At 44.2% G+C, this 12148-nt stretch overlaps 1 protein-coding gene across 4 annotated transcripts in view; it reads right to left on the bottom strand.

Annotated features, from left to right (window-relative positions):
- Window positions 1–12148, bottom strand: part of PAK5 (p21 (RAC1) activated kinase 5) — a 126440-nt gene that overhangs the window by 14109 nt on the left and 100183 nt on the right. For all 4 annotated transcript variants that reach the window (XM_066610562.1, XM_066610649.1, XM_066610735.1 and 1 more), the window contains 2 exons: window positions 10620–11114; window positions 6626–6759 (listed from right to left, as the gene is read on the bottom strand). In XM_066610562.1, coding sequence (XP_066466659.1) covers window positions 6626–6759; window positions 10620–11114 — 629 coding nt within the window. The remainder of the gene's footprint in view (window positions 1–6625; window positions 6760–10619; window positions 11115–12148) is intronic.

Below are 12148 nucleotides of genomic sequence, written 5' to 3'. Positions count from 1 at the left end.
TGAAGGCTGAGAGCTTGAATTCGGGGGGTCTCTAGGGATGGCGGTCACAGAGATAACCCCCAGATATCGCTCTATGCTGGATCACATCGTATACCGGATGCCATCTTCGGAGAAGATTCAAAGAAGACAGATTTGGAAAGCTGGGCACCCCCCCCCCCCCACGGTCTAGATACAACAACATAACAGCAAAAAAAGCTTTAAACTGTGAGTAACCAGTTCATTAAAAGGTTTTAAAAAGAACTGCAATCAAGAGTTGGAAGGAGGGAAAGATAACTTTAAGATTATTTATGTTGGCTTGTAGCCACCCAGAGGGGAAAAGAGCGAACCTGGATTTAAAGAAGCCCCTGCTGGAGTAGTTTTTCTTTTCTTTTTTGTAATAAGGGTGACTGGAAGAAAAGGCAAGAGACAAGACAAGATATATAAGGAAAGATAAAGGATCACCCTGCTGAAATGGTATGCATGGAAAAGGAATAAATAACTAACCTTTAACGGATGGAATAACTTTCACTTTTGTTTTCCCAGCAAGACGTCAGAATCAGGCTGGATTTAGGCCTGACCATTTAAAGACATATTAACTTAATTTGACAGTGTTATTGACCTGAACTGGATTACTGATCCACCCCTTTTGGATATTAACAATTAAGAATTACCTTGGACAAGAAGGGGTTAAATCCAAAAAGAACAGAATGGAGAGAAAGAAAGAAGAAAAGAGAGGGATTAAGAAATACAAGAGAATTAAGAAGAAAAAGAAGAAGTGGAAGGAGCAGTGGGAGGAGCAAGAAGGAAAATACCAACAAGACAGAGAACAAAGGAAGTATTAAGACAGAAAGTGAAAATGGCTGAATAACAAGTAGAAATTTTTTTTTTGGTAGATTTTAATGGATTGAATTCTCCTTAGAAGCAAAGAGTATTCCATTAATTATATCAAATCAAAGCATATATAAATGAAAACAAATTTGGAACACAAATATTAAGATAACTAAAGTGGTATTAAGATAACTAAGTGGTATTTTTTTAAAGAGAAATTATATAAAATGTTTCATAGATGGTATTTAATTCCAGAGAAAATAGCAAAAATGTATCCTGGGTCATCAAATAAATGCTGGATATGTAAAAGGTTGAGGGAACTTTTTACTATATGTGGTGGACAGTGGTGTAGCTAAGGAGGTGCAGGTGGTAGCAGTTGCACCGGGCATCAAGCTTTAGGGTGGCAATTGGCTGAGCTTGACGCTAGTGACCAAAATTGTGAAAATCTTGGTATGTATGAATAATACCACCATGTTATACATCATTGGAAAGGTCATTTAATGCAGAATGCAATGAAACAAATCACACTGGAATATCTGTTTTCTATCAAAAGTTATGGCCAATTAATCAGAAAATGAAAGCACAACTGCCTTGCGGAACAAAAAGTGGATTTGCTTAACTCTAAACCGACCTATGAGACTGTTTGTTCTGAGTGCCAATGAGATATTATTATTATACAGCATGGAACCAATAACTTTTTATTTATTTACTTAATTAAATTTGATTTTGTCATGCGGAGTGGGCTACAAAATGTTCTTTTGACCCCAGGTTGTAGATAGATGCCTTGGCTATGCTGCTGACTGGGGGAGGCAGCAGAGCAAGTGGATGGTGAACTGCTGGGGGGAGGAGGTGGGTTCCTCCCAATTTTCACTTTTTAAAAAGCCTGGGTGGTGTCACTTCCGGTTGTGACATCACTTCCGGGGCAACATTTTGAGCATGGAACCGGGCTACACGATCATTAGCTACACCACTGGTGGTGGATATGCGAGAAAGCAAAGAAATATTGGAAAATGATATATAAACTGTTACAAGAGATATTGAATTGTGTATACCATTCAAACGGGAAATATTCCTCTTAAATGTGACATCAGAAATTAAGAACCAAGATTTTATTTATTGTAAATATTAGTATAGTGGTAAGAATATTGTATGAGTAAAATTTGAAGTCTTTTTATGACCGGATAATAATTTTAGTTAAACAGTATTGTTTGTTTTGTTAAATCATTGATTAGTAGATTAGCAAATATGATAATTTTTGTATTGATGAATAATATATTTTTTTTAGTCATTGTTGATTTTTTGCTTTTTTGGATTAATGCATGTTGTAATCGATGGCCAATACCCTCGTGTGTAACCTGTGTAGTACCAGCCCTAAGTCTAACCCATTTTCCTCACCTGTATCTGTAATGAATAAATAAATTTTGCTGCAAAAAAAAAAAGAAAAAAAAGAAAAGAAATGTCAGTGGCAAATTTAAAGGGACTAAGGGCCCAGTCCTAACGGGCATAGCACTGGTGTTGAGCTCCAGTGCAGGTACTGGGTTTCATAAATGTGCCGTAAAGCACATTTACAGCACCCTTGGAGTAGGGAGTGCTGGAGCCAGGCCAGCACCGGGTGGAGGATGCCAGGTGGGACCACTGGGTGGCAGTGAGGCCTTTTGGAGCAGAAGGAGGCATTTTGGGGCAGGGGAGGGTGGAACAGGGGAGGGGCCAGGGCAGGAGGGAGTGTGGGAACAGCAGATCCTATCCTCTGTGTCAGACTGCAAAGCCCAACTCAGAGGTTCTCAAGTCTGTACCAGCAAAATAGCCAGTGCAGGTGTGAGAACCCCCATTGCCTGGCCTGGGGCTTTCCTCAAGAGAAGGGGACAAAAGTCCCCTTCCCCTGCGGAGTCCTCCAGCGGCTGCCCGGCACCTGTGGGACTCAGCGGTCACCATTTTGGCACTGGGAAGGATAGGACTGGGCTGTAAGACAGCCAACCAAGGCACACATTTACACAGGCAGGGCAGGAAGAAGTTCACTGCTGCCAGTTGGGGCTGGTCTATGCAGCCGTAAGCCCAATCCACCATAACTCTCTGTGCATGATTCAGTGCACCAAGAAGGCGTCCACTGCATTTTGCAAGAGAATTTTAGCCTCCGGAGGCCTCCTCAGGGCAAGGGAACATTTGTTCAAACATTTGTTCCCTTGCCGTGGGGGAAGTCCCTGCCAGCCAGGTGGATCTACTCAGACCTGTGACAGCAAATTCCTGGCACAGGTCTGAAGGACCTGGGAAGGTGCATTGAACCCAAGAAGGGGGCTAGGATTTGGTGGATGCTGCTGCACCCACCCCTTCCTGGTCCTGATTCGCCCTCCCCCTTGCCCCATTGCTGTCCCATTCCGCCTACCCCACCTTGTTCTGTCCATCCTCTGTACAGTCTTAGCTTGGGTGCTGAGCATCTGGAGTCTGTCGTGTGGAGCCAACGACTTGCTATTTCCAGCAGCAGCCAGCCCACATGTTCTGGAATGTCACACATTGCAACTTCCAGAGAGCACCTAGTGCTGCTGGAACACTCGTTGTGGGGGTGGTAACCACTATTAGGGTTGGGCAGTGAGTCCTGGTTGCTCTCAGATTTAAGCTCCAGGCTGAGGCCCTATGTCTGCTGCCACTGTTCTGCTGGCCACCGCCACCCTGATCACCACTGACAAGGTTAACCTTTTTCTCCAACCACAAGGTCCATCAATTGGGCTGAGCTAACCAGAAATAATACCTGGACACTTCTTTCTCCCATTTCAAGTGTTGAATATATGAACCAGTCTTGCATGCACACACATAAGCTGATTGGGAGGTGTGAAGGACAGAGATGACCAGCCATAGTGTGCCCAAAGAGTTAAGCCCAGCCTAGTGGCATTGCAGATGAGCCCTTGCAAGGAGCCTCAGGGAAGAGACCACCTTGGCCTTAGTGTCACCGTTAAGTCAGAGTGTGAGAACAGATGAGAACTCTTTCTGTCTCCTAAGCAGGAACATCCCATAGTACACTGTGCAGTGGCCCATGGTCAACCTATTAATTGTGACTGACATTCTGGCTTCCCCCACCTTGTAAATGTTGCAAATATGCCAGCAAAATCTTAGTGAGAAGGTCACTAAATGAGCAAAATAAGATTAAGGAGTGATTTTAATGAACACAACCCTAATGACAGCATTTAAGAAAGAATCTTCTGGAAGTATCTGTTTGCAATTAGATTCCTGTCAAAATATTTGGCATGGTGACTAACTTTGCAGAAAATAGCTCTTAATGAAAGCAATGGTAATTTTTGGTATGTGGGCTGAAGTAGATCTTAAAAATAGATTCCACAGAAGAAAAGTCACAAAACAAAGGCACCAGCTAGCATACCAGAACCAACTACCATAGCAAATTCAGCATGCAAACTTTTCCAGTTACACATAACTCTTCTTCATGCTGGGTATTCAGGAAAAGAATTACACAAGACAGAATTCCCATTGTTGAGTTTCAGGAGGAGGTATGAATCTGTCAAAAACAGCACACATGGAACATAGCAAGGGTGCTTTTTTTTAGTCCAGAGGGGCAGCATTCCCAGTTGCACTACCCCGGACTATGGCACCAGTTCTCAAATTGAAGTGCCCTAAAGATATTAGAAGAGTTTCCCCTAAAAGTTGCAGTGAAGGTGTGACTTCATCTGTGTCTTCCAAAGAGGATCAGATGTACGTCAAGGATGTTGGTAGGGTTAATGAAGGCCTGATATCAACAGAAAATGTTACGACTCACTGACCTTGTTGTCTATTATGAAAACTTTTCCAACAACATCATAGTTCTTGCTTTTCCTCTTGAACAAGCAGTTGCAGAAAGCGATGCAGGAGGTAGCCATGGGCCAGCATGTTCATGAGGACTACTTGCACCAACTCTGAATGGGAATGCACTGCCTACTGAGTGCACTGCACTCGTGCTGAGAGAAGATGCATCGTCTGATGCGCATGTCACATATATTGTCGCCATCTCCACCTAGCTTGTGCAAGGATCTGCACATCCAGCTGCAAATAATTTATTATCTGCACATCCAGCTGCACATCCAAAGGGACATAAATGGGATACAATTGCACATCAAGAAGATTCAGTTGAAGAGGCTCAGAGCCTGAGATGCAAATCAGGACTTCTCGCCTTTGCCATGAACTCACTAGGTGGCCTTAGGCAAGCTGCTCCCTTAGCCTCTGCTGCAATATGGAGATAATAATACTTACCTTACAGGGTTCTTGTAGGGGCAATATGAACAGTTTTGTACACTCAGAAAGCAATATACAAATGCTAAGTACTACTATATCTATGTTGGAAACTGAACCTGGAGTGCATCATCATGCATCCCTAGTTCAGTATTTTATAGCTACATCTGGTGCTGGTACAATCAAACTATGTTTAGTAAATTTCTCAGTTACCATAGAAACAGTGGAGAGAACTAACTGGAATTACTGTTAAAGGATGTACCAAATCAGCCCCCATTTCTCCACCTTTTCTTCCTTTTGCTATTGACAATGACCAAATGACATACAGTAACTGCCTCTTCCTTTTCTTGCCACCAGTTCATCAGCTGAACTTCAATCCAGCATTCTGTGTGTGCACTCTGGTGCACGCATTGTGCTCCTTCATACAAGGGCTCGTACATAGGGCTTCCTATTCCTTCATACGAGGGCTCGTACATAGGGCTTCCTATTAATTTAGGTGTGTCAAAATTTTTTGTCATTGTAGTATGGCTTTCATTTTTGTGTTTAAGCCTATTCATTTTGTTCATTAAAATCAGTGTTGTTTTCGTTCCAGGGGAGCCACCAGGTTCAGGTTTGTAGCAGCCAGGATCTCTTCCTTTGTGGCTGATTTTGTACAGTGACACTGGAGGAAAAGCTAAGCCATCACATCCCATTCTCCTTTCATTCTACAGGGAAAGTCAAGGTTGGGGCAGAGACCGGGTTGAGCAGGCGGGCAGGTGGCGGGCCACTGGAGGTGTAGGGTGCTTCTGGCAGCTCAAGGCTTCCACAACTTGCCACTAAAAGCATCCACTTCAGCTCACCTCATGGTGACCACCATTTTCTTCTCACAATGCCCTGGATGTTGCATCAGTTCAGGGTATTGTGGGGGGTGGGGTGGGGCAGTTAGACTGCTGCCATGTTTCTCATCATAAGGCCTTAGAGTGACACAACACTCTAAGGGTGCAACCCTAACCCCTTATGTCATAGTGGTGCCAATGGGACATGTGCTGCATCCTGCAGTTGGATGTCACTCACGGAGGCCTCCTCAAAGTAAGGGAATGTTTGTTCCCTTACCTCAGAGCTGCATTGCCCTTATGTCAGTGCTGGGAAGCACTGACATAAGGGGTTAGGATTGCACCCTGAGTGACACAGCACTAAACATGTGTTTAGTGGAAAAAAACATGGCAGCTTCCAATACAGGAAGGACCTTTTATGCTTTGTTTGCACTTCTAAAACAGTTCAAAGAATTAGGAAAAATGTTGACTGCTCTGCCCCACTACAAAATAAGCACCCTGTTCCTAGTTCTCCTCCATCAAGAAAATGGATAGGCCAGAATAGACCAAATGGCGCACATGCCATTCAGCTCATTCAGACCTGTCAGCATTCATTTCTGAACCAATGAAAACTGGGCCAAAGGGGCCTAATTTGGTTCCATTTGCCATTTATCACAAAAGAAATGCACAACCCCATCCAGTGCAACAGAGTCCCTTCATCGCAGGAAACTGGGAAGCCTCTGAAGGCAGGAGAATTCTGTGTCAATACTGCTGGAGCGGGTTGCTTGCCTTGCCCATGGGATATGAACCAAGCTTACCTCGTATGGGTCACTATGTCTGTTAGTGCTCCACCTTCCAGGAACTCCATCACGACCCACAGCTCATCTCCCACAAGGTAACTGTTGTACATGTCAACCACATTTTCATGATGGTAGTCTCTCATGATGACAACCTAGGAAAAGAGCCAAGGCATATACATTACATGGTTATGGATTTATTGTGTATGTGTCTTTTGTTTTCAGCATATATCATATTATGCAAACATCATAATATCATAAACTATCTCAATATCACAGGGGTGTCCAAAGTTTTTGGTAGGAGGGCCACATCGTCTCTCTGACACTGAGTCGGGGGCCAGGGGAAAAAAAGAATTTACACTTCAAATTTGAATAAATTTACATAAGTTTACATAAATGAATATATTAAAGATGAACTTATATGAATGAATGAAGGTCTTGCAATAGCTCAAGGCCTATAAAAGGCCTTGCACAAAGCAAGACTGGCCTTTCCTTTGCTGCCACTGCTGCCTCACAGACGTGAAACAGCAACCAGTGGAGGGAGCCCTCATCCCACAGCTCACGCGAGAGGTCAAACAGTTGCCCTCACGCTGACAGCAGTTGCATCGGGCCAGTGTGGGCTCCAACAAATCACCAGAGGGCCAGAGGCTCATTGAAGACTGGGAGCTCCCTGAGGGCCGCATTGAGAGGCCTCAAGGGCCGCAAGTGGCCCCAGGGCCGGGGTTTGGGCACCCCTACAATATCATAATCATAATATCAAATCAAGCAAATATCAACTACAGGCTGAGTCTCATTATTCGCATGGGTTCCGTTTCCAGAACTCACGTGGATGGCAAAAAAATGCACTATAGTAAATCAATTTAAAAAACACAGTTTCTTTGCTCTGGTGATTTAAAAACAGTCTTGCTGACCTTTTTGTAAGGTAAAAGTCATTAAGAAGACAATCCATCAATCAGTCCTCCTCCAAGCACTTAAAAAGGCGCTTCACTCAGCCCTTGCCTTCACCAATGCAAAGTGATCACCTTTCTTTCATGTGCTCAGGGGGATGGGATGGGTCTCCTGGAGAGAGAAGGATTAATGGATTGCCAGGCAGGTGCCCTCTCTCTCTCTCTCTCTCTCATTAAGGAGGCTATTGTTAAAGGTATTGGCAACCTTCAGTCTCGAAAGACTATGGTATAATTGTTAAAGGACTGTTCAGTTTTTTAAACTGATTTTAAAGGATGCATTTTTCCCCTTCGCCAGGGATCAGCACATTCCTTCTCATTTTCAGTGGCCATTTGTGTAGAGTCAAATCCGTGTATAAAAAATCTGTGTATAACAAGGCTGGACCTGTATATATCAAAGGTTGATTATATCAACCTTTCAAAAAATCATGACTGATGCAAATGATCAACAAAATGACCTTGAGGGAGAACTGGGTGCATTAGATATGTGTGGACAACTGGAAATATCCTGTTTGGTCATAGCAACACCAAGCCTACCCCCAAAAGCTGCTTCTGAATTCTTCCTTCACAATGAATTTAAGTAGTAATTTGCAATATGATACAAGACGATGCAGGGCAATGCAAAGGGCAATGCAAATGCTCCTAGACCAGGTTTGAGACTTTTGTCTGGTATCAAAAGACATTGTTGTGTGTGCTGTTGCGTGAACCTCCAGATGAGCCTCCCTGGAAAGAGTCTTCCATATCTAAGAAGGCACCCTCTTCCTTGGTCTTCACCTTTCAGACCTCAGATGGTAGGGCATCCTTGAAGAAGATTAAAGGTACAGGAGCCCTTGTCCTCCTTTGCATCTGTTTGCCAAAACAATGGGGGGGATCTGACTGTGCACTTTTGGTACCCTTTTCTGCATATTCACTGAGTCTGTAGACTGAAAGCATTGCCTTGCTATGTAAACCACTTTGTGAACTATTTCTATTGAAAAGCAGTACATTAATTCTCTTAAGAACAATGATAATTAATTTAGGAAGGCAGCAGACCTGTGTGTGTTCCTAGGAGTTGCATTTGATGGATTTTAGCCTTGCTTATCTTAATGAGCAGGTCCCATCTCTGCACACCATGGCCATTGCCAGCACTGCACCAGGCAAGAGGGTTTTGGTGCCAGCACCTACCTCCTGCTTCTGCTGCAGCATAGCTGGGCTGGGAGAGAAAGATTAAAATACTACTCTGGAGGAGGAGGAGGAGGAGACGGGCAGAATCCCCTTGTGGTTCAAACAGCATCTGAATTCTTGCTTGGGGTCTTTGCGATAACTTTGTAGCCAAAGCGTGCAACCTTCTATGCCTTAACTGCACTCCTTTGGCACTAAAAGGAGACTGGGGTGTGTGTGATGTTTTGGGGCAAGATGGTGAGGAAAGGGCAAGTTAAAATAGAGCAATTGTTTCACTGTATGAGAGCAGAGGCATTTGCTGAGGGTGTTAAGACAAGGCCAAGAACTAGAGGACAGGCTACATGAGTGGGAGAATCTGGGACCCTAATGAATGTGTGGAAGTTCAGGCTTGGGTGGAATGGCTCCCAGCCCTACTGCTGAGTATTTGCTTTCGGCCACACTCTCTTCACACACAATTTATTGTGTGGAGGGGAGTTAATGAGATAAGGTGGTGGGCTCTGAAAATAGGTACACAGGATAATTGTTTTGTACCCACAGAACCTGTTAATTAGATCAAATAGTGGGAAAGGACAAACTCTAAACGACTGTGTGATTGGAATGTGTGTGGCACAGTTCAGACTTCATAGCCAAACCATGGTTTAGCAGTCAAGAACGTGCTGTGAGCTTGTGTGCTTCCTTGTTGCCTTACCTCCCTTGGTGCTGGTGCCTTTGCTTCACCTTAAGCAGGATGCTGTGAGAATGAAGATATTTCTCCAGGCTTACTCAGTGTGAATAAAACCTCATGGATAAGAAAAGCATAGGTTTTCCTATGTAACCTACATAGGTTTTGCATCCAAATATGTGACATCCATGGGGAAATGCTCACCTCCACGTGGGTTTTTGCACACTTATTCTGGGTCTTAAGTGTGTAAAAAGTGCCTTTTGTCAAGGTTGTCAGCCTGTTCTGGTTGCATTCCCTGTGAAGGAGCTGTTTTGCAGTTTGAGATGATTTCTGGACCCAGCTCTGAACCTTGGATGTTCAGGGGTTGGTGCTGCCCCAGAATGTTTTTGTGACAGTTTAGGCTGCTGTGTCACTGTGTCCTCTCCTGGGATAGTCAGACTTGACCATGGTTGTCATGCACTGGTTACAGCCTGTTTAGATTACTGTAACATGCTCTATGTGGGGCTGCCCTTGAAGACCATTTGGAAACTTCAGAGCACGCAGAACTATGCTGCTTGTTTGCTGACTGGCACAAGTCCTGGTGATCACATCACAGCAGTCTTCCATCACCTACATTGGTTGCTGATGTTTTTCTGAGGGCAATTCAAGATGCTGGTTTTAACCTTCAAACCCTAAATGGCTTGGGATCAGAGTAGCTGAAGGACCACCTCCTTGAACCTACATCCTCTGATGATTAAAACAGTCCCTTTATTATTACATTGTCTAACATGAAAATAGCTCATGTTGAATTTTTAATGTTTCTTATGCAATTCAGAGGTGCTGATTCCAACAGTAGTCTTAGTTTTATTGTATCATCGAAGCTAAGCAGGGTCAGGCCTTGTACTTGGATGGGAGACTGCCTGGGAATACCAGGTGCTGTAGGCTTATACCATAGTCTTTCGAGACTGAAGGTTGCCAGCCAACCAACCAACCAAAATGTTTTTAGTTATCCTAAATTTTGAGTTTTTATTCATCCGAATGCATTGTAATACACATTGCATCATACAACTGCATAGGTTTTGGAGCAGGGTAACTATGAATGCTGTACCAAAAATAGCACTGTTTTTGAAATCCGCACACCAAGGCAACAAAGAAACATCAAAATATTCAGAAAAACATGAAATTGTTCAAATTTTGTTTCACAGTGTTATTCGAGCTACTGGATATAACCAGAGCCCCGACGAGTCCCCACTGCACCTAAATGACTTACCTCATTGAAAAGCAGTTCCCTTCTCTGCTGCTTCCTGAGATCCATTTTCTTCACAGCAACTTGCTTCCCAGTGTGCTTCTCTGTGGCAATACAGACAATACCGGTGGAGCCTTCCCCGATTTTGATGAAGTTGTCCAAGTACTCTCGAGGGTCCCCGGGACTCACAACCAGCTGCAAAGCTGCCCGGAACTGCTCATGCGATACCCTGGAGGGCTGTTGATCAGAGGATGAGCCCCAGCTTGGTGGGGGATATGAAGTGGAGGTGACGCTGGGGGAGCTGGGGTAAGAAGCAGTGGAAATGTAATGGGAACTGGACTGCAGAGAAGGCTGGTGGTGATAGTGAGAGAATTTGTGGTAAGCCACAGGGTACTGGTAGCTGCTGCCTGAATAGCTGACTTTGCTCTGGCTTTGAGGTAGCTTTGTGGGGCCTCTAGGATAAGTGTCTGATCCAGACAGCGGCGGGCTTACTACCATCTGTGCTCGATCATAATCCAGCTGTGAAAAGAGGCAAGTAAACAAGAAGTAAGCTTAGTTTCATGCACATGGGCTCCTCCCCATACCAATGGGGTACAACTCTTACTCTTCTATTGTCCCTTAAGCTGGACCACCTCACTTATGAGGCATGGCAGATTCCCTGTTGGATCCACTTAGGAAGGGAATCCCTCTGGCTCCCAAATGTTGCTTGTTTTATTTGGAACGTAGCAGCCCTGTTCACAGAACTTCCCTCTGATGTCTTCTCTCAGATTGGGGGAATGCCATCGTTCAAGAGTTAGGAGGGCAGCCAAAAGAAAAGGCCTTCTCCAGATAGGGATTCAAAACCCCGGACATCATCAATATCAGCAGCCTGCAAACAAATAGACCTTAGGAGAGCGGCTGTGATTCGGTGACAGCGGATGCGCTTTGAGTGCAGAGGGTCCCGGGATAGATCCTTTTGACCTCCAAGGACAGCTGAGAAAAATCCTTGTTCAGAACCCAGGACAGCCACTGGCAATCAATGTTAAGCCAATGGTTTAACTTGGTAAAGGCAACTTCATATGTAGCACATTCCCTGATTTTTTGCATCAATGGAATGTGTTTAGGTCTGCTTTCTGCTGGACTGTATCCCAGAGTTGTATTCTCATATTGTGGGTTATGGTGCTCCTATAGAACCCCTTCCACAACACTGATATGATTTAAGTAGCAAGTGGAAGGCCATCAAAACCCAGGCACAGTTAGGCTATTTCAGTCTCCCTGGCTTCAATGGGCTTTAGGAAGCTTAGCTTTGTACCCAGTTGAAGCCCAGGTCTTCACAGTTGTTAACACCTCCTGGTACAACGTAAATAATTATAAAAATGCCAGTCTAAGCATCTGTCCTCTTAAAGATGATGAGCCATTTTCAGCACTGCTTGCTAGACCAGATGTGATCATCTGATCACCTTCCAAAATGAAAGCTATTTGTCCCACCTAAAATGGCCTGGACTTTCTTTTCACTGTCCCCTGCCTAGATAGGATGAGTCACGTTTCCTGCCTTTTCATCAAGGTGGCTTAGA

The sequence above is a fragment of the Tiliqua scincoides genome, chromosome 1, assembly GCF_035046505.1.
Source record: "Tiliqua scincoides isolate rTilSci1 chromosome 1, rTilSci1.hap2, whole genome shotgun sequence".
NCBI classification, from domain to species: domain Eukaryota; kingdom Metazoa; phylum Chordata; class Lepidosauria; order Squamata; family Scincidae; genus Tiliqua; species Tiliqua scincoides.
This window is presented reverse-complemented; position numbering and strand designations above follow the sequence as displayed.